The following is a 22,982-nucleotide window of genomic DNA, read 5'->3' as shown; positions in this document are numbered from 1 at the left end:
ATGGTCGAAATTGGGTTTGAATAACTTTGAACGAGATATTTTCAGTTTGACTTGCATAACTTTAAAGAAGAAAATGATAATGATACAATTACAAAAATAAGAATTATCAATTACACTGTCATTGCAGATGAAGGGGGACATGAAAAACATGCATTTCCTTTTAACAATGTCAGCGTATTGTACATAAATAATGAGGAAACGACTAAATCAATACATACCTTCACCCTGCCCTGCATTTCAACAACAACCTTTAAAAAGGGAATTTTAAAAAGAGGATGTCACGTAAATACTTAAGTATTATGTACTTTTCATTGTCTATGGTATTTTTGTGTTGTTAATACATATTGGTACCTACAAAAATACACATAGCCTAATTGCACTTGTATAGCACTCACCTAAGTATTTTATATTCACTGTGCTCTCTTCATATAAAATAAAGAGACAAACGTTTGGTTCCTGGATATTAATATAATATATACATATATCTTTCTTATATTGAGTGTAAAATTAGTCATTTTACACTCAATATATATATATATATATTATTTTGTTCCCTGTAATATTGCTATCATGCTATTATACTATGTATGTCGTAGGAAACTTTTTTTGAATGAAGATATTGATTTTGCAATGATTTGATAAGGAAAATTGGTAATAATATCGTATAATGGTATAATATTATTGGTTTTAAGTAGGAAAAATGCAGTAGCTAGTTATTATAATATGCATGTTTCTTTTATCTTTGGTGAGCTTATGTTACGATTGTAAAATGTTACTTCTTCTGTTACACCTTTCCTAATGTGTGGTTAAGCGGTAATGTTCATAACCACACAGAGGACTCCGGATTTTGTGTCACATCTTTATTGTAATTAATTTGAATCCGAAGTAGAATGAAGTACAGTATGACTGTATAAAGATGATCAATATATGTATAGTGATGAGACTACTACAAACCATACTGTTTGAATATCAAATGTAAGATACACAATAAAGCTCAACCAACGCAATGCATGTAGGCATCGTACTTAGGATTGATTTCGTTGTGCATTTAGTGAAATCAAAAGAAAGAAAGAAAGAAAGAAGAAAGAAAGAAAGAAAGAAAGAAAGAGGTATACAGACGAGAGACAGACAGAGAGACTGTATTTGTATATTTACTTGTATGCTAAATTTGAACTTTCATTTCACAAAAGCTAATGATAAATATACATGACAAAAGGAATATATTATTGATGAACAGGCCAATAAAATGCCAATTCAAACACATTAAAAATCGTATCTTACTAGGTGACTATTTTTTAAATACCTGGGGGGCCTGGGGTTTTTCACAAAGGCTAAGATCGACTTTGAGTTGGACGTAACTATGGCAGGCCATTCATGCCACTGGTTGCTTTCACTATTGGTCTTTCATTTATGATGTTTAGATATTATTTTCCCCTTCAATAATGAATTATTAAAAAAAGTAAATTCTGTAGATTTGTGACCATGATGTGTACGTCCCGTGAGAAACCAACGCCAGTAAATGGTGAGAGGAAACAATGGCATGAATAGCCTGCCATAGTTAAGTCCAACTTAAAGTCGATCGTAGTCTTTGTGAAATACTCCCCTGGGTGTAGGGTAGCAATTAAACCGCGAACCATGTGATCCACAGTCCGTTGACATAAGACCACAACACATTTACACATCACATCTATCATAACACTTGAATTTCAATCTAAACCAACTATCGAGATCATGACACCCATCACTACCTAAATGAAATGGACAACGATGCACTCCTTACGTCATGTTTAATCATAAAAGTATTTATGTCGATGAAAAAAATTAGCAAACTTTGAAATCAAATGCACATAAAAATTTACACAGGTATATTCTAAGATACAAGCAAAATATGTTGGCAGGAAAAGCGTGCTTTAAAATTGCAAACCCCTCCCCCATGAAATGAAACTTGACTGTCAAGCATTCACAGACATAATGTGTGGTGGTGGTGGTGGTTATTTTACCCGACTGCTAAGACAGCATATAAATGCTTAGTAGTAAGCAACCAGACGGCCGAGGGACCTGATAATGAGGATTAATGCCTTTAATACCAAAGGGCACTAGCGCATCGACTTGGTTTCCAGACCGGATTACGAGACCAATGCTCTACCGACTGACCTATCGCGCCTCCTCTAATCAATTATGTTTATCATTTTTGAGAGGAGAGGTTGCTCAAGAGGGCTCTCAATAATAGATTTGATGAATGAGCATAGAAATCAAAGAAAACAAATCTCCTTTAACACGATAAACTTTTAATTAAAACTGTCGAATAGAATCACAAAAAATCGAGGAAATAAAAATTCAGGCCTATTACCTACACTCAGTCAGAAATTAATGTTAATAAAAATTCGCTTATTTCGTTATCAAGAGAAATCTCAAACAGAAGGCAATTTTTTTTTTGTTATGAATTAAATATTAAATGTCAGATTAATATACAAGGCATTATATTTACTTTATTATCTATAGTCATCCCTGATTAAAACGTTTACATTTTAATTGTTACATGGTTCAATGAAGCTACAATAGCGTAGCTCTAGAGGAGAATCCTCGTCCACCCCCCCTCCCCCCTCCCCCCCCCCCCCCCCGCGATCAATGGCACATGAAAAGGGGAGTAAAAGATGGAGAAGATGACATCATGATATCGGTTAGAATACATCTATATTCAGTTATTGTAAAGTCCACTGGAGAATAGTGCCTCAATTGGCCTACGCTAGCTATGCAGCTGCACCTGTAAAGTTGAACAAATATTTCAAACCATACTATTAGAGGGTTAATTCCCATAGGAATTTGAGAACATAATTCCAAGACGTTCTTGTTCTGTGACCAGATAAGTACCATTTTGGTACGGGTTTCAGCATTTCAAGCGGCGGTACGAATACCACACACATTGTCAGTTTAAAATGGAAGCCTGCCATAGCCAAACACGGCTCAAAAACCAATTCCCATGTACTTTGGGAGGTTTTTCTTCTTTTTTTAATCTTTTTCTATGACTTTACAGAACCATACTATTAGAAGGATTATTTTTTTCCATGACTATCCATGTCTTCAATAACCGTGGGAAAAGTTGCCGAATTAATTGTTTTTAGTCATTAATAGTTGGGTGAGGGCACGTATACGACCTGGGGTGGTTTAGGGGCTTTACCCGGGGTAATGTAAGATCGTCCATGGATGGTAATGTACCATACTCTAGGTTTGGTATAGGAACCATGTCTGCCATCACCGGAGGGAGGGGAAGTGGAGCATTCTCTGACATAGCAACACCGGGTACCACCGCCGCTCCAGATGTTACAGGAGGTACTACCGTCTTTTTGCAGATACAACAGTAGCAAAGACATGATATGATGAGAATAGCTAGTAATACTGCAACAACCCCCACCACGAGGATGATGATTGTGAACACCCTCCCTGCAGAGAAAGAAGGGGAAATTGAAACAATGCGATATTTGCATAGATTTTCATTGACTTAACAGATTGTCCCAACTTTATTTCCGACTGTGTCTCCCCATCAATTTACTAGAAAACCAACCATGTGGTGATTTGGAAGTGATCTGACATTTGGTATTGATAGTTGTATTGATGAGAAATAAATGCATTTAGAATTTATAGCACGTCTAAACAATTAACACGCCAAATACTGAAGATACAAATGAGCACTTTTGTTTCCCTATACTTGAGAAACCTACAAATACATGAACTTTTATAAAGAAGCATGGTGGGTCAAATTATTTGAATTATTAAACACATATTTCTTCTTTTAAAAGTTGCTATCCCCCTTTCATTATCTTATTTTGGTAACGAAAGAAATGCAATTAGGCAAAGAGAGGTGCAGACCAAGATGAGGATACTAACCTGAATCACAGTTGACACCAACATCAGAGTTGTAGCATTGCTGGAAGGAGGTTTGAATATAACATTCATCTAGCGTCGACTCCCACCCTCCACAAATAGGATGACCGGGTACCATCCCAGCAGACGAAGAACCGTACGATCCTCCCCAAACAGCTCTATGTATCCCATCCTGACCAAGGAAATTGACAAGAGTAGACACAGAACTATTTTAAGTTGAACTAGATGTGTTAATAGGATACTTCCGGGAGTGTAAAGGGCAGGACAGAGAGATAGGGAGAGGGGAAGAGAGAGAGACGACGACAAAAGAGAGAGAGAGAGAGAGAGGGGGGAGAAGGGAGAAAAAAAGACAAAGAGAGAGAGAGAGATAGGGCTAAGTTGGGTCGAATTAATTATACAAACTTGTTGACAAATGGATTTGAGAAAAAGACTTTGAGAAAAGGAGGAAGAGATTGTCAAGTCTAGAGATGCATGAGAGAGATAGAGCGAGTGTGAGAGAGAGAGAGAAGGGGGGAAGCAGAAATAAAAGAGAGCAAGAGAAAGGAAGATTATTTTGGACAAAGAACCATGGTAACCATGGTGGTTATCATAGTTCGGTGTTACCATGTTTTTCAATACCAGGGTTATCATGATTCTTTGTCCAAAGGTAATTACATGGTACATTTTTATAAGGGGGAGAGGTGGGGGTGGAACAGCAATAGATGGACGACAGACTTGAATGATTACAATATTACACTGTTCAAATCTTGCATCTATACTTACTGTATGTCCAAGATGTCTACAGACAACGGCTGCATCTTCATCAGTCCAGAAATCATCACATAATGAACCCCATCGTCCAAAGATGAATACCTCAACTCGACCCTCTCGAGGAGATCCACCATCAGAGAGTCGAACTATAAAGTTGGTATGAAATATGCATTTAAAACAACAACCAAAAACGATGGCGAAAGACTTCAAATAAAATATGAAATGAAGATAGATAGAAGACGCGATAAATCACGATTCATCTGCATTTTGTTCGTATTTTTCTTTTAAATTGACATCAACTACTACTAGTTTCAACTGGGTTACCCACCTGCATGGGCATTGTAATACAAATGGTTGCACTCAATTGAGAATTTGAAATATCGATTTTGGTTGGTTAATATTCCGCCTTGCTAACAATATGTGAAGCAACAACGATCTTGATTGGCCATTTTGCAATTGCTGAGTGTCACACAAAAATGTATCCATCTGAAGCTTATCAAACAATTCAAACAGAGAAGTATTCCTAACATTTTAACAATGCAATTATGCACAACTAGACAAAGACTAGAATTACTTCCAAAAAAAGGGGGGGGGGTCAATTTACAAAACACCATAGGTACTGGCCTTGAAGTTAGTAAACTAGTTAGAAGTTAGAAATTTTGATTATTTGGAAATATATTGCAATAGTATGTTACCGGTACTTGCTTTCACCTATGTGAGCTTTACAAATTAAAGCCGATTTACTTTATGAATCCAATAACCTAGATGTTGATGCAGATATTTTTTACTGGTATAATTAGTCAATACAACAATAAGATACTATAAAATAGATTTGAATTATAAACCCAACAATATATGTAAGTATGGAAAGTCAAAATAAAAGAGAAAAACACAGAGATATAAACTTACTAATAATATCCTCCTGCATTGCAAGCTCATCAGACTCTGTAGTACACTCCACATAAGCCATTGATTGGCAGTTTGTATTATCCACATAGGATGCAGGGCAGTCTATTAGATAGGACTCCATGCCGTCACAATGAACACTACTCATCACTATATCACGTGATAGGGACTCGTTCAACTTTTCAGGAAAAAAAAAACGATAAAGAATGAGTGGAGAGAGAGAGAGATGAACAGAGCGAGAGAGAGAAATGAAGTAAGGATATTACAATATGACTTTTTCTTCCCTCTTTTGTGTTCGTTTGGAGCTGTTCTATTTTTTTTTGCATTCTCGGTGGATCCCATTTTTTGTGAGGGGATGGGACACAGAGGACACGTGCCCCCACGTAATGAGAGCTCCACGGTATTTATACAAAAACAATGACTGCCTGAAAAATATTTATAAAGATCAAGATAATTAGCATATTGAAGTGAATTTGAGATGCTAGTGGGTGTAACAAAAAAGGCTATATCCATTGACCTTGTATTATGGAAACAAGGCTTTGTTTTATATAATATACTCGATCCTCCTTATGCTACATAAAGTAATACTGGAGGGAAATCCTGTGTTACCGGTATTGAAGAGGTGGTGAGGACCGCACGATATCCAAGATGAATGCAAATTACTCTAGCATTGTCATAGGACCAAGAATCACCACAGACCAATCCCCAAGACTCAGTCAGGAACACTTCAACATGACCAGCGTCTGGACCATCAACTAACCTCGGCTTTCCATCTGTATGCCACACACATGAACAATTACATTTCAAAATCGATTAACATTAGTGTTATAAATTTAGAACTAGGTTTTTTTAAAGACCTTGTCGAAACTGAAAAATGAAAATCATGAATTATATATCAACGAAAAACTTATAAACCATAAATTGTAATAATATCATGATGTGCAAGATTTTGTATCAAAGAACTCTGACTTTGTCTCTACGAGTGAAAATTGCAGCCCTCGTTTTGTACATTACGAATGTGTAGAGAAAAAAAAAACTGCCAGTTGCAAAATTCATATTTTAAAAGAAATATGACTGTAATTTTGCTAATAATTAACGATTTACCACTATAAGTTATCAACTATGACTATTTACAACATTTTGGCCATTTTAAACGTTTTGATATATTTCACCGAGCAAATCCCTGCAATACCCGTTAAATTCAACCAATTTTTTAATCGTGCTTCCACCGGAATTTCTACTGCAACATTAAAATGTCATGCACCAAAGGATATGGGCGCCACTCCCAATGACAAGTCCACCTGATTAACTGCTTTTATATATCTTTTTTTTCTTCATTCTAGCTCTGTTTTAGCTTCATCATCACTGGTCTTTTAACATCTTACTATGTGTTCATGTGTGATGCTCTGCTAATAACACAGTTTGTATTGCACATTACGTTTCTTTAATTATTATACACTGTTGCCCATTTCGTTTGATCGATAATTTTTTCCTCTTTTCATGAATCATTGATTGTCACAATAGGATTAAATCTTCATACATTTAGATAAAGTTGATAGCTTCTTAGAACTTTCTCTACCAATCTGAAGAGTTATAGATATTGAAGTTCAGAGAAGATTAAAAAAAATTATATCACGAATTAACAATATGGTAACAATGAATTATTTAGTAAAACGATATAAATAAAAAAAACATCGTTCAAACTTCATGGGCAACAGTATTTTCAATACAATAGAATAGAAGTAATTACATGAGGGTACGTCTTGGTATTGATGAGTACAGACTACACCCGCTGCTAGATGGCTGTCCAAGTCACACTCTACTTCATCTTCCCAGGCATAGTCTAGATTACAGTATTTTAGATGACTTTCAAACTCATTGCATTGTAGTGAATGTATATGATAGTCCAGTGCATCGTCCGTATCAGGAAGCTGTAAACAATGGTATAGAGTTACGATTGACATCAATCGCGAATAATAATTGTAATAAATCGCAACTATTTGACGATAAGAAGGGGCCCTGATGTAACAGGTAGAATAGCGACCATCATGGAAATATACTTCAACAAAAAAGCTGGAAGCTTGAGTTTAAGTTTGCTTCATATCATATCATATTAATATTAATGACAAGATATATGTTGCTACATAGTGGGTCTGCAATACTTTGTATACTACTATGTCATCTATAAAATACGAATTAAAAAAGCTACTGGGCCCTGTTTCATAAAACTTGATATCAATAAAAAAAAAAAAAAAAAAAAGGGGGGGGGTACAAGCTATTATTATAAGCTACTGATATCATGGCATGTGGCTGCATGGCTGAGAGCTAATTTGTCATAAGAATTTAGCATTTGTTATAGATTTTAAAAAAATTATGAAACGGGCCCCAGGACCGGCAGGCAGGTGTGTGAGCAGTCGGATGTCACTACGGTTCGCGGCCAAAAGGCTCACAACGCACCGCAGTCTTCAGAAACAACAAAACAAATCCAGCCGCAGTCTGGTTGTAGCTAGGTGTGTCTGCCTGGATTACATTTGGCCTGCGATTAGTCTACGGGCCCGTATCCCCTTTTCCTTGCGGCCTCTGTGCAGAGGCAGGAGGCGGCCGTGAGATTTTCGTAGGGATTAACGGGCTTCGCGACCTCAACAATTTTGTTTCGCGGGAAGTTATACAAATTTGAAAAATCGTAAGCCCGTAGCCTGTAGACATGTCGTAGGTGGCATTTCACAATCCCCGCTCGGCCATCGCGCGGAGGCCTGGCGCTGATCGTGCAGCAAACGGGCTCCGTACGATTTCCATGCGGAGGCTGTGGAGACTGCACGGCTACTGCACTGAAATTGCACGAAATTAAGCATTGTTTAATTGAATTTTCTTCACTTTCATGTATGAATACAAATGATAGTGAATTTACGAAATGAAAATAGTCATAAAGTGGTAAAAACAAATCTATGCAAACAGAGCAAGAGGGTGAAAGAAATCCAAATATGTGACATGTAAAAATGATGGGTAGAACAGACAAGAAAGGACAACTGACAGACATATCCGAACCATGCATGCTATTACATGCTGTACTAAATAGATATTAAACAAAACAGCCTTTCTTTAAAATATAAATAAATGCTCAGCTTACGTTTTGAGTAGCTTCGATGGCGCCATAATATCCCAGCTGAATACAAACTGTGTTTGCCAGGGACCATGACCAGTCATCAGGACAAACTTTGCCCCAAACTCCTCGGTAAAAGACGGCTACAGTTCCACTGTAGGAGTCTCCATCGGGAACGAGTTTAACGTCGCCATCTAAATAAATAACAGAGATGGAAACATAATATATAGACACTGAGGGAACCATTCCAAAACAGATATAGACCAAGTGAGTTAGAGAGAGAGATAGAGAGAGAAAGAGAGAGAGAGAAAAAAATCAAAAGAGTGTGTGTAAGAGAGAGAGTGTGTGTGTGCGCGGGCGTGTGTGTGTGTGTGTGTGCGTGTGCGTGTGTGTGTGTGGCGTGTGTATGTGTAATATAGAGCTACTGTTTGACCTATCCAGGCGCTGATCCAGGGGGGCCGAGCGGGTCTTGCCCCCCCCCCCCCCCGCAAAAAAAAAAAAAGGAGAGAGAGAGAAGGAAAAGAAGGGAAAGGGAAAGAGGAGAGAAAGGGAAAAAAAGAAGAGGAAGAAGAAAAGAGGGAAGAAGGAGATCCGGGGGGGGGAAGAACTTGCCTCCCAGGCTGTTGCCTCCCCCCTCCCCAATCAAAAATTAAAAGAGAAAGAAGGAAAGAAAAAGAAAAAGGAAAAAAAGGAGATAAAGGGGAGGACAAAAGAGGAAGAAGAAAAGAAAAGAAGGGGGATATCAGTTGCAATTAGCCTCCCCCTCCCCCCCCCCCCCCCCCCCGTCCCCGCTAAAAAAGGAGAGAAGGAAGCAAAAGGAAAAGAGGAAAGCTAAAAGGGAACAAAAAAGAGGAAGAAAAAAAAAGAAAAGGGAAAAAAGAAGCGGAGATCTGTTGCGGTTAATCCCGCCAACAATGTGTGGCGCGGGGTGGGGACCAAAATGACCTTGCCCCTCCCCCCCCCCCCCCCAGCAAACCTAAAAGAGAGATAAAGAAGGGAAGGGGAAAAAAAGAGAATGAAGAAAGGTAAGGGATATCAGTTGCAATTTTCCCGCCAACAAGGTGTAGATCGGAGGGGGGGGGGGGGCACTGGCGTACTGATAGGGAGAGGGGGGGGGGCTTTAGAGAAATAGAATTCAAACGTGGTTTATTTCTAATTCCATAACGGTGGTTTACAAATAATGCTGAAATGAGATAATTTTCCGAGATTTTTCCTCACTTTATGCGTTTGATGGAAAATGACAAATTCCTAAAATTACAGCCAGGCAAGAAAATGCTTCTTGAGATGCCTACATATCAGGGCCCGCTGAACGGCGGGGATCGGGATCCTCGAGCCCCCCACACTTTCTTTGAAAAAGTATATTAAAGAGAAAGAGAAATAAAAAGAAAGAGAGCGAGAAAGAAAAAATAGTTAACTGCCAGTGTCACATTATAATGGGGTATCAAAATATGCTCATCTGACCATGATTAAATGCCTAAAACCCAAGGGCTCTGCCCCCTGGTTTCCACCTAGGGCCCTAAGGCGGGTCCTTAGATCCTCATCTGACGCTCATTTAATGACCAAAACCCTTGATTTCTGGGGGCTCTGTCCCCTGGACCCCACGCCAAATAGTGTCCTGCCAGTGTCACAAATAATAAGAAATCAAAAATCAAGAAATCTGACCGTAATTAAACGCCTAAAAACCCTGAGCTTCCGGGGGCTCTGCCCCCTGGACCCAACCAAGAGCCCTAAGGCGGGCCACTTGATACTCATCTGATCGTAATTGAGTGCCTAAAACCCTTGAGATTCCGGGGCTCCGCCCCCTAATTCCCAAGCCAATTAGTGACCTTTCACTGTAACAATAAGGTATCAAAATAATGCTTATCTGACCGTAATAAAATGGATAAAACTCCTGAACTTCCGGGGCTCTGCCCCATGGACCCCGCCTAGTGTCCTAAGGCGGACCCCTGAATGCTAATCTGACCGTAAAAGCTTTCGCGCTTCTCGCGGGATAGGGGGGAAACATAATTCAGACGAGGATTATTTTGGGGAATGGTACAACGAACCGTCTTCTTTCTCTAATAATTTATTGAAATGTCAAAGCTTCCGCGCTTCGCGGAGGGGGAAAACTCGCCCCTCCCTGCACCCACCCACCCCTAATTACGTCACTGCTGGTCACCATTACGTACCAATATTTGGCTGGCATAATTTCAAATTTGGCCCCCCCCCCCCCCTAAGAAATCCTGGATTCGCGCCTGGACCTATCTATGGTAGACAGACGGACAAACATACTGAAACAGAAAGTGATGGTTACCAATGGGAAGAGGAAATGAGAGTGAGATAGCAAGACTGATAGGAAGAGCAAGGCAAAGACAGAGAGAGAGAGAGAGAGAGAGAGATAGAAAGGGAGGGGGAGTGTGACAATATACATGTTTGGGCAAATTATACTTTTTAGAGACTGCAAAAGCGTCGATGATTTCCACATTGAAAAACTGTAAATTCTAAGTATATTTCGTCGTATCATGTTAATGGCGAAAAATATTACTTCAATTCAGTTAAAATACGCCAAATCGAATCAATAAACAGTTTAGTACTATTTAGTTATCGTTTAGTTTAATAGTGAGAATTCGATAGATAATTAAAGGAAATGAAGACTCTGTATATACTTTCACGGAGGAGAGCTTGAGAGAGAGCACACTCAGCACCACCGATACGTTGACAATGACTGGTCAATTCCCATCCAGTGTTGGGTACATAGCACTCCTGTAGTCTGTACTCATTACCATGACAGTCTAGCCCTGACCAGATGAATTCAGTCCCATCATGTATTTCAATCTGTTAATATCATTCAAGAGGGGGAAATATTGATTATACATTAATCAAACACACTTTAGTAGTAGTAATAGTAGTAGCAGCAGTGGTAGTGGTAGAAGTAGTAGTAGCAGCAGCAGTAATAATAGTAGTAGCAGTAATGGTAGTAGAACGGTGGTGGTAGTAGTAGTAGTAGTAGAAGTAATGGTAGTAGTGGTGGTAGTAGTAGTAGTAGTAGTAGTAGTAGTAGTAGTAGTAATATTATAATTAGTAGTAGTAGTAGTTATATAGTAATAGTAGTAGTGGTAGTAGTAGTAGTAGTAGTAGCAGCAGCAGCAGCAGCAATAGTAATAGAAGTGGTAGTAGTATTAGTTGTAGTTGTTGTTGTTGTTGTAGCAGCAGCAACATTAGTAGTACATACTGAAGAAAGATAGACTCAGTCAGAGGGCAAACAAGTTCTTTCATTGATGTTGTTAATTAAAAAACAAATTGTCTAAAACTAGAATGGTGAGCCTATCTTTATTCAGTTTCTTCAAAATATGAACATTTAGTTATTATATCGCAGGCACGTCATGTAAATAACATGTACTTGATTAAAATACATGTACATGACGTGCCTGTGATTCTATACTGTACTTCGATTTCACGGTACCTCATTATCTTTTTGATAATAAAACTAACATTAATGATAATATTTGATATTACCCCTGCTCTTCTAGGCTATCGTGTTCGGTGCTAACAAAACTCAAAGAATTCCTTCCAACCGGTACCCACTTAAAACCTGATGGAGAGTGGCAAATGTAGATTAATTTCTTGCCAAAGAACATAAGATCTGCGGCAGAAATCGAACCGTGAACCCTGTGTTTCACAGTCTGACGACATATACACTAGACCACGACACCTCTATAAGTTTAATCTGTTCTCTCATAAACAAATTGAAAGTAAAATCACATGAACTTTTGCCTAAGCAATATTGCAAGTACATTTTTCCCATTTACTAAATTACGAACAGATTCCCATATTTCATACATCATTCATACTATTCGTGACAAAAAATACAAGAATCAAGTCTTTAACATTGTACAAACAACATATATATTAAGTAACATAGATCAAGAGAGAGAGAGAGAGAGAGAGAGTTAATAAGAGGCCAAGTCGATACTGTAAGTAATCTCTGATGAGTGCAAGTCATTTATCCAGTAATATGAATGATAGCGAAAGACATCTTACCTTAAATTACAAATATATGCAACCAGTAAATATTGAGATTGCCTGATGTATAAACATCCGTAACAGTGTTAAAAGCAATTTCATGTTCATGTGGAGTTTTCTTTGTCACAAATCTGATTTCCAGGGGATTGCAATAGCCACTCTTCGTAGATGCTTCAAAATGGATCGAGCTTCAAATAAAGCAGAAATCATTCCCACTGTGCAATACAGCAGCATGCTGCTAGTGACTATACTGGCAAGTATTGACTTTTGTTTTTCTATCTTTAAGGTATTACCTGTTATCCCTGACACAGGGTGGGATGATGATGGCCGAAACTTTACCTATGCAATCATGCAATTGTGTTTTAGTTGCCTCTCCTTCTATGTCATTGTTTGTGTCGTGTGGACTATCAAGAATCGCGAGACACTTCATCGTCGTCAACAAGTTTTCTGGCCGATGCGATGTCGACATTGTGCTAGGGCTATTGGCCTCATATCTCAGCAGTCTCGTGGTCAAAGTACTGATGGTCCAAAAGAGACATCCCAAATGTATTTGACTCGTCGACGGTCACTACCAATACTCCCTTCAACATGTTCCAAAGGTAACACATCTCTCGAATCAACTGAATCAATTGTGTCTAATCATGAACAAATTGCACAAACTGTAAATGAGATATCCAGTGATATGCAATCAGTCAGTAGAAATTTGGAAGCGCCGCTGGCACAGATGGAGTCCATATATTCCGCCACATTAGATATGCAGGTCGAGAAGACATGTTTGCTGAAGTCCTCCGTATACAAAAGACCTCATAAATCACTTTTGATACTTTTTAACGTGTCTGGAACTATCGCACTACTTACTCTTCCATTAGAAATAATTGCTGGTATCATCTGTCTTACAGATAGTAATGCTTCAGATGCACCAATGGAACTCAAGTTTAATTTGGTATGCGAGGGAGTGTTTAATATCCTGCTGGTTATTGGTATAGCTTGCAGTCTGGCCTTCTTCAATATATTCTACGATGCAGTGTTCCTTCAAACCGGTATCTTCCCTACATTTATTGGTGCAACCTTAGCTTCAGGTCTGGGCCTGGTGGTTCTTAACTCAGTGTATCCTCTAGGAGTTGTTGAAGAACCTTCTTACGATCCTATTCTATATTCCTGTGAACTGCCGAGAAAATTTGCCCAAGTTATGTATAACCATACGTTAAGAATATCACCCCTGTACACAGACATTGGTCTGCTTGGAGTAGGCATCCTATGGAAAATATGGGTATCCATACTTCCACAAGCATGCCTAAAAGTTACCAGCAGCGATGAAGCAGACTTTGAACATTTTCAGCGACCATGCAGAATATCCATCAGCACATACGTCCGGAATCTGTTACAAAGCTTTAAGAAACTAATTACAAGGAGGAGGAGGAGATACTTTGGCGTCTGTCATATTGTTCTTTTATCGCTCATTACAGTCGCAATCTTGTTTTCATTCCATAAGTTTGTAGTATCCCGTAAGAGTTTTAATTTGTCCAAAATAACGAGGACATACATAATATGGTGCTTTAACATGATAGGTTTCTTACCATTCATCGCTCTTTACCGCTATCAACTATTTCTAAGCGGTAATTTAGAAACCTTTCGGTTAAAGCATTACATCTCGTTCCAGCATGGGCTAGTAGAAACTCATGATGTCATACTCATGATTGGTTGCAGTGGAATGTTTATGACCAATGTGTTTCGATTAGTTGCCACTGCTGGAATCCTGTTTGGCCATAATCCTCTACCCACAGACGTACTATCCTTCGCATGCTTTGACCTTATCTACAACCTTTCAGAGATATACGTAGTCAGTTCTACGACTTCATTTCTGCTTATCATCCAACGTAGGAAAATAATCAGCGAAGCCGAGTTGAAATTCGTACGGATTTGCTTGATGTATACAATATTTTTGAACGCAACAGACTGGCTGACATCCGTAGTTTATGTTAGTGATTGGAAGGAATTGACACTGTACTACGGACCTGTGGTGGGGACAATGCTAGGGCGAGTCATGCAGCCCGTGGTATGGCTGTATTACCTACATACAACTCTACTGGCCTACGAAACTTTCAGAGATATCAATGAAAATAGAAGGGGCTTTCGTACGAAAAGTGAGCCTAGTCTACCTTAAATCAGTTCCTACAGGTATTGCTTCCCTTATCTTCTAAAGCCGTCGGTCGTCTGGTTGCTTACTTACAAGCAGTTATGCTTTCTTAGCAGTCAGGTATGCGAAACATTATTTTGTAGGATTTGGATAATTGCATATGATTCATAGCATTCATAGCATATAGCAAGAGAAGGCCAAGTTTATAGAAAAGGTGAAAAATAATGTGTTGAGCGTTTTTATTGTTATTATGCAAGTGGTTCCCTGAAAAGCATGGCTCTTCAAATGCCTTCATTTTCTAAATATGACATGTTACAGCTTAAAAATGAGAACCAACTTTTAATGCCAGATGGTTGTGTAGTCCCATATACATATTTCCGTGTACAGTGCTTATTACTATTAGAAAGACCGGGCCAAATTCTTATCATTTAGGTGATTCCAGAACCTTGCAGTACACACTAATACTTTATATGCTACATGATCAACTTTTCCTGATCGATTCCAAACCGTTTCTTTCACAATGCAATCGCATGATCAGAACTCAACTTTATCTTCAAGTCTATATCAACTTATTTGAAATTTATACTTAAATCACATTGATACCATTTTACCATGTTAACTTACACGTATATCGCTATAACTCTCTAGGATTTTAAATGTCGTTATAGCTTAGCAAATAAAATTATTATTCAAAAATACACTTTTCCTATAGATAGTATTGATAGATCTCAGGACACAATGTTGATTTAAAATGTAATAGAGGTAAGTTAGGTGTAGATATGCATGACAACATTAGACGAATAATATGAAAGTTAAATGGATATGAAGGTAATATCGTTGAAAGGTGATTGTTGCATTGAATTGATTTTAAGATTAGTCGGTCCATAGTGCCATGTATATTCACAATATTCAGGTTCGTAACAACATTGAAACTCGATACTAGAATAAGGTTGTCCTAATTATAGGCAAAAGTTGGAAAGGAATGTAAGTCAATCATTACAACGCATGCGATATATGCCGCAATGATTAACATTTGGAATACGATATGAATATGCTGAACAAAGAAGATTCGGGGGACAGGGGCGTGTGTTTAGTGAGAAGAAATGATCTTATTCAGACAGCAAGATATAATACACCCGAATGGTATTATATCCTTACAAGTTCATATTATTTACTAGTTTAAGTTGTACATGACATGATATTGAACAAATAATACACAGGTGTGAGTGGGTTTTGGAGATGCGGTGCTTGGTGCATTTTTTGCCATTGCGAATACCCGAATAGCGCCGCGTAGCCATAACGTCATGGGTCGTTGCACGTTTTTTTCACGGTTGTTATTCCCGAAATGCAATCCCCGTGCATATGGTAAAAATTACCGCATGCACACGTGATCCATTTCGATGCTTCTCATTGGCTACATTCTTAAACCCATATTTGTAACTTGCAATAATTAGTGATAAAAGCATGATCATTATTTTAAGAGAGAAGTTGAAATTAAAGCGATGTGTTTGAATGATACTAAATGTGGGACTAAAAAAAAAGGGACTGAAAAAAAGGATATGAAATTTAATGAATCGACTAATCACAAGTCCTCCAATCAATCGTAAGTTTGCAGTCTTTTATCTCTTACGTACAAAGTTGCGACTGATATCAAGCGCAAATAATTTGCTATTTATATCGATTCTTTATAAGACGGGGTCCTAGTCACTGTATTACGTCTATAACGTCGTATGTTGACGTACCAGTGTTGGTTAAATTCGGAGAACGCAGAGAGGGCCTACGGGTAGGAGCGTCACCAAGATTTTTTTATTTCATTAACATTTGACCGGCTTACCACAACATGTAATTATTACCTTATAGTCTCGTATAATTATAAAGAGAAAAAATATTAGTGAAATGAAGGAAAAAAATTTATCAATTACACACAGAGATGAAGGGGGACATAATATACATGCACTACCTTTTGAAAATGACAGCATGTTGTACATACATATTCCTACTGTTAAAACGACTGAATCAGTCTTGTATCCTCAGCCTGCCCTGCATTTCAACAACAGCCAGTAAAAAAGGGAATTTAAAACAAGGAAGTAATGTAAATATCAAAGTATTATGTACTGTACATTATCTAGGGTTTTTTTTGTTTTTGTTTTTTGTTAATACATATTGTTAACAAAACAAAAAAAGGGCATTTTATTGCACTTGTATAGTAAATTCGTTGAATACAATGGGATGTATGAATTTCACTCACCTAAGTATTATGTATTTCCTTTGTTCTATTTATATATACTACAGACAAACGTTTGGTTCCTGGATATTAATATACTTAGCAATATATACATATATCTTTTTTTCGAATTTTACACTCAATATATATATATTGTGTTCCCTCTAATATTGCTATTATGCTATTATATATGTATTTTATAGGAAACTTATTTGGAATGATGATATTGCTTTTGTAATGATTTGATATGGAACATTGGTAGCAATATCTCATAATGGTATGTTATTATCTTTTATACATAGAAGAAATGCAGTAGTTAATCACTAAAACATTCATGTTTTTTTCCGTCTTTGTTTAGCTTATGTTACATTCGTAAAATGTTATTTATTTCGGGTTTTGTGTCACATCTATATTGTAATTCAATTTGATTTTCATGTTCATCTTGAAAACAAAGTATGACTGAATAAAGATGATCAATATATGTATAGTGATGAGACAACTGCAAGCCACACTTTTTTAATATATATTGTAAGATATACAATAAAGCTCAACCTACGCAATGGATACTTCAATTTATATATCGTACTTAGGATTGATTTCGTATTGCATTTAGTGAAATCGACAGAAAGGAAGAGATAGCCAGAGAGAGACAGACAGAGAGAGGTAGACAGAGAGAAGGACAAAGTGACTGTATTTGTATATTTCCGTGTATGCCAGATTTAACCTTTCATTTCATTCAAGCTACTATATGATAAATAAACATGACAAAATGGACATTTTATTGCTGAACAGGACAATAACACGGATGCTTTGCGTCTTGCAAAATCGCAAAGTATTAATGTGATTATAAAATGATTTTTTTTCTGTTATCCTCAAGCGAGGTTTTTATTTCCATAATAATAATACATTTGTACATTAATAACTCAATAATTAAGTGAAACATAACATAGGTTAAAGATTAAAGTACATTCAACAATTCTTCCAGCTTAGTATTATTTTCTTTGCTAACACATTCATATCTTAAAAATAATCTTAGCAACGACTTGAATTCAAAAAACAAAGTATGTGGGTAGTAAACAGAACCATTAACAATCTTCTTAACGTAACATTTATAAATTGCATATTGCGCATAATTTAAAATAATATTCAGAAGTGAATATTTCTTGTTTCCAATATCCTTTCCTATAACTATTATCTTCTGGTCTATTTGTATTTCTATTTGGAATAAATTAAATATAAAATTACATATCATTTTCCAAAACATAGTCACATCCTTGCAATATAACATAAAAAGCATGATAAATTCATATCCTTTATGTTACAATTGAAATGTAAACATAGTGGCAAACCCCCTATTTTGTCGGACCAGTATTTAAACATATTTTTCCAATAAGAGCCATTATCATTAAAAAAAAACAAAGATATTCATGCCAAACGAAGTGAAGATATTTTACTAGCAATATCAATCATATTCAATCCACCATTTTCAATATCACTTATAATTACATTACGTTTAATTTATATTTTTATTGGCGTTCCATAAGAAACGAAATAATAGTCTGTTCAATATCTGTGAAACATGTTTTGGTACTGGTACATCAGTTGCGGTATATACAATTTGTGATGCCGCTAACATTTTCAAAACAATTATTCTGCCATAAAAAGTAAGATCTCTCATTTTCCACATATTTAATACATTTCGAATTTTATCTATTTTTAAATTCCAGTTTAAATCTTGTAACAATTTCTTATTTTCGCCTACATATACTCCTAGATATTTTACAGGTTGATCAGTATATATAATGGCATTATCATGTACAAAATTATCTACATAATTCAGTTTCATAACTTCTGTCTTATTCCAATTTAATTTCGGACCTGCATAGTCTCCAACTCCAACGAAGTGAAGATATTTTACTAGCAATATCAATCATATTCAATCCACCATTTTCAATATCACTTATAATTACATTACGTTTAATTTATATTTTTATTGGCGTTCCATAAGAAACGAAATAATAGTCTGTTCAATATCTGTGAAACATGTTTTGGTACTGGTACAACAGTTGCGGTATATACAATTTGTGACGCCGCTAACATTTTCAAAACAATTATTCTGCCATAAAAAGTAAGATCTCTCATTTTCCACATATTTAATACATTTAGAATTTTATCTATTTTTACATTCCAGTTTAAATCTTGTAACAATTTCTTATTTTCGCCTACATATACTCCTAGATATTTTACAGGTTGATCAGTATATAATTATCATGTACAAAATTATCTACATAATTCAGTTTCATAACTTCTGTCTTATTCCAATTTAATTTCGGACCTGCATAGTCTCCAAAGTCGTTAATTTCATTCATAATATATTGTATATCATTTATTCCACAAATAATGTTGTGTCATCTGCATATTGGGAAATCTTTTAACTATCAATACCTAAATCAACACTGAATATATTAATCCCTTTAATGTTTTTATTTTGTCTTATTTTGCATGCTAATATTTCCACTACTTTGTTGAAAAGTAATGCCGATAATGGGCAACCCTGGCGAACTCCTCTTCCAATAATTAACTTTTCTGAAATCCATCTATTATTCATTACACGACCGATGGCGTCAGTATAAAAGGTCTTATAAAATGATACTATTTTATTTCTTCTTTTTTTCTTTTTTATTAAAAATTAAAAAATAACAAAAATAACAAAGGGGGGGGGTTGCTAAAAAATACACACATAATACACACATTGAAAAAAAACTAAAGGGGGGAGGTTAACCCCCCCCCCTCCCCCATCCCCCGCCCCCTGCGTACGCGCCTGGTCTGACGACATATCCACTAGACCACGACACCTCTATAAGTTTTAATCTGTTCTCTCATAAACAAAATTGAAAATAAGATTACATGAATTTTTGCCTAAACAATATTGCAAGTACATTTTTCCCATTTACTAAATTACGAACAGATTCCCATATTTCATACATCATTCATACAACTATATTCGTTACAAAAATACAAGAATCAATTTAACATTGTACAAACAACATATATATATATTAAGTAACATAGATCAAGAGAGAGAGAGAGTTAAGAAGAGACCAATTCGATACTGTAAGTAATCTCTGATTAGTGCAAGTCATTAACTTTATCCAGTAATAGGAATGATAGCGAAAGACATCTTACCTTCAATTACAAATATGCAACCAGTAAATATTGAGATTGCCTGATGTATAAACATCCGTTACAGTGTTAAAAGCAATTTCAATCTGATGTTCATGTGGAGTTTTCTTTGTCACAAATCTGATTTCCAGGGGATTGCAATAGCCACTCTTCGTAGATGCTTCAAAATGGATCGAGCTTCAAATAAAGCACAAATCATTCCCAATGTGCAATACAGCAGCATGCTGCTAGTGACTATACTGGCAAGTATTGGCTTCTGTTTTGCTATCGTGAAGGTATTACCTGTTAGCCCTAATACAGGGTGGGATGATGATGGCCGAAACTTTACCTATGCAATCATGCAATTGTGTCTTAGTTGCGTCTTCTTCTATCTCATTGTTTGTGCCGTGTGGACTATCAAGAACCGACAGACACTTCATCGTCGTCAACTAGTTTTCTGGCCGATGCGATGTCGACATTGTGCTAGGGCTGTTGGCCTCATATCCCAGCAATCTCGTGGTCAAAGTACTGATGATCCAAGAGAGATATCCCTAAGGTATATGACTCGTCGACGGTCACTACCAACACTCCATTCAACATGTTCCATAGGTAACAAATCTCTCGAATCAACTGAATCAGTTATGTCTAATGATGAACAAATTGCACAAAATGTAAATGATATTTCCAGTATTACCCAATCAGTCAGTGGAAATTTTGAAGCGCTGGCCCAGATGGAGTCCTTTCGTTCCCCGACATCAGATATCGAGGTGGAGAATACAAGTTTGCTGAAGTCCTTCGCATACAAAAGACCTCATAAATCACTTCTGGTACTATATAACGTATTTGGAACTATCGCATTACTAACTGTTCCTTTAAAAACATTTGGTGTCATCATCTGCCTTACAGAAAGTCATGCTTCAGAAGCATCGATGAAACTCAATTTTAATTTGGTATGTGAGGGAGTGTTTGATCTCCTGGTGTCCATTGGTTTAGCTTGCAATCTGGCCTTCTTTAATATATTCTACGATGCAGTGTTCCTTCAAACTGGTATCTTCCCTATATTTATTGGTGCATACTTAGCCTCAGGTCTGGGCTTGTTGGCTCTCAATTTAGTGTATCCTCTAGGTGTTGTGGTAGAACCTTCTCACGATCCTCTTTTATTTTCATGTGAACTGCCTAAAACATTTATCGAATTTATGTATAACAATGCATTACTGGTAACACCCCTATACACAGACATTGGTCTGATTGGAGTAAGCATCCTATGGAAAATATGGGTATCCATACTTCCACAATCATGCCTAAAAGTTACCAGAAGCGATGAAACAGACTTCGAACATTTCCACCGACCATTCAGAATATCCATCCGTGCATACATCAAGACTCTGTTACAGAGCTTTAAGAAACTAATTACAAGGAGGAGGAAATACTTTGGTGTCTGTCATATTCTTCTTTTATCGCTCATTTCAGTCGCCACCTTTTTTTTGTTCGATAGATTTGTAGTATCCCGTAAGAGTTTTAATTTGTCTGAAATTACGAGAACATACGTATTATGGTTTGGTAATATGATAGGTCTCCTACCATTCATCGCTCTTTACCGCTATCAACTATTTGTAAGCGGTAATTTAGAAACCTTTCGGTTAAAGAATTACATCTCGTTCCAGCATGGGCTAGTAGGAAGCCATGATGTCATACTCATTATTGGTTGCAGTGGAATGCTTATGGCCAATGTGTTTCGATTGGTTGCCAGTGCTGGAATCCTGTTTGGCCATGATGGTCCTCTACCCACAGACTTACTATCTCTCGAATGCTTTGGCCTTATTTACTACCTTTTACAGATATACGTAGTCAGTTCTACGACTTCATTTCTGCTTATCATCCAACGTAAGAAAATAATCAGCGAAGCCGAGTTAAAATTCGTACGGATTTGCTTGATGTATACAATTTTTTTTAACGCAGGAGACTGGCTGACATCCGTAGTTTATGTTTGGCTTTGGAAAGATTTGACACTTTACTACGGACCAGTGGTGGGGACAATGATAGGGCGATTCATGCAGCCCTTGGTATATCTGTATTACCTTCATACAGCTCTACTGGCCTACGAAACTTACAGAGATATCAATGAAAATAGAAGGGGCTTTCGTACGAACAATGAATCTAGCCTATATACTTTAAATCAGTCCCTACAGGTACTGCGTTCATTATAATAATATTAACTGTTTCTTATATAGCGCTTTTCAGGACCACAGGCCCTATACACAGAGAAATAAAAGGTGTTCTTGGGGAGTAAAACGAAATTGGAAAAATAGGGCGCCGCTTTTACACCTTTTAGGGAGTAAAACACGGAAATACACAAGGGTGTATATTTGAGGGATGTAATTTTACACCCTATTTTAGATGGACGAGCTCTGATTGGTCAATGCATATGCGCATGCGCTACAGCAATGGCGCATCGTGTCAATATAGGTACTGCCAAATGATTTTTTTTTTTTAAAGCATAATTCACATATTTTAGTCATGTTAGGGGAATTATCATGTTTCATTCGGGCATATTATTTGTGTGAAAGTTATACGATCAAGAATAAGGGGTTGTACCGAGGGTTATATTTGATAATTTAATGAAATTAGCAGAAGTGTTGTTTTACTAACTTGTACATAATTGTCTTCTTATACGTGTAAGTAAAGGGAAGAAATTCGGTAAGGCAGGATTGTGTGTTTAGGAAATTCCATTACATTTGAACCGATAACTCCAGCCATAAGTTAGTTCTTACAGTCTGCACTTGTGTTGAGTTCACACTAATTGTTGTTTAGGTGAGCAA

The 22,982-nt window shown here is 36.9% G+C and overlaps 2 protein-coding genes across 2 annotated transcripts in view; both read right to left on the bottom strand.

Moving 5' to 3' along the window:
• Positions 1 to 5,717, bottom strand: part of LOC115920419 (scavenger receptor cysteine-rich type 1 protein M160-like) — a 39,812-nt gene extending 34,095 nt beyond the window's left edge. Inside the window, exons 1-4 of the mRNA XM_030976182.1 lie at positions 5,542 to 5,717; positions 4,645 to 4,778; positions 3,886 to 4,054; positions 3,179 to 3,441 (exon numbers count right to left, since the gene is read on the bottom strand). Of these exons, the coding sequence (XP_030832042.1) occupies positions 3,179 to 3,441; positions 3,886 to 4,054; positions 4,645 to 4,778; positions 5,542 to 5,686 (711 nt within the window). The 5' untranslated portion in view covers positions 5,687 to 5,717. The remainder of the gene's footprint in view (positions 1 to 3,178; positions 3,442 to 3,885; positions 4,055 to 4,644; positions 4,779 to 5,541) is intronic.
• Positions 5,718 to 5,954: 237 nt separating this feature from the next.
• The window catches only part of LOC115920417 (deleted in malignant brain tumors 1 protein-like), a 35,480-nt gene continuing 18,452 nt past the window's right edge, over positions 5,955 to 22,982 (bottom strand). The window contains exons 8-11 of the mRNA XM_030976181.1: positions 11,284 to 11,452; positions 8,666 to 8,832; positions 7,289 to 7,469; positions 5,955 to 6,311 (exon numbers count right to left, since the gene is read on the bottom strand). Of these exons, the coding sequence (XP_030832041.1) occupies positions 6,106 to 6,311; positions 7,289 to 7,469; positions 8,666 to 8,832; positions 11,284 to 11,452 (723 nt within the window). The 3' untranslated portion in view covers positions 5,955 to 6,105. The remainder of the gene's footprint in view (positions 6,312 to 7,288; positions 7,470 to 8,665; positions 8,833 to 11,283; positions 11,453 to 22,982) is intronic.

Source organism: Strongylocentrotus purpuratus, unplaced genomic scaffold (genome assembly GCF_000002235.5).
Source record: "Strongylocentrotus purpuratus isolate Spur 01 unplaced genomic scaffold, Spur_5.0 spur5_scaffold_8, whole genome shotgun sequence".
In the NCBI taxonomy this organism is placed as follows: Eukaryota; Metazoa; Echinodermata; class Echinoidea; order Camarodonta; family Strongylocentrotidae; genus Strongylocentrotus; species Strongylocentrotus purpuratus.
Note: the sequence above shows the minus strand (reverse complement) of the source record. Positions and strands in the feature narration are given on the sequence as shown.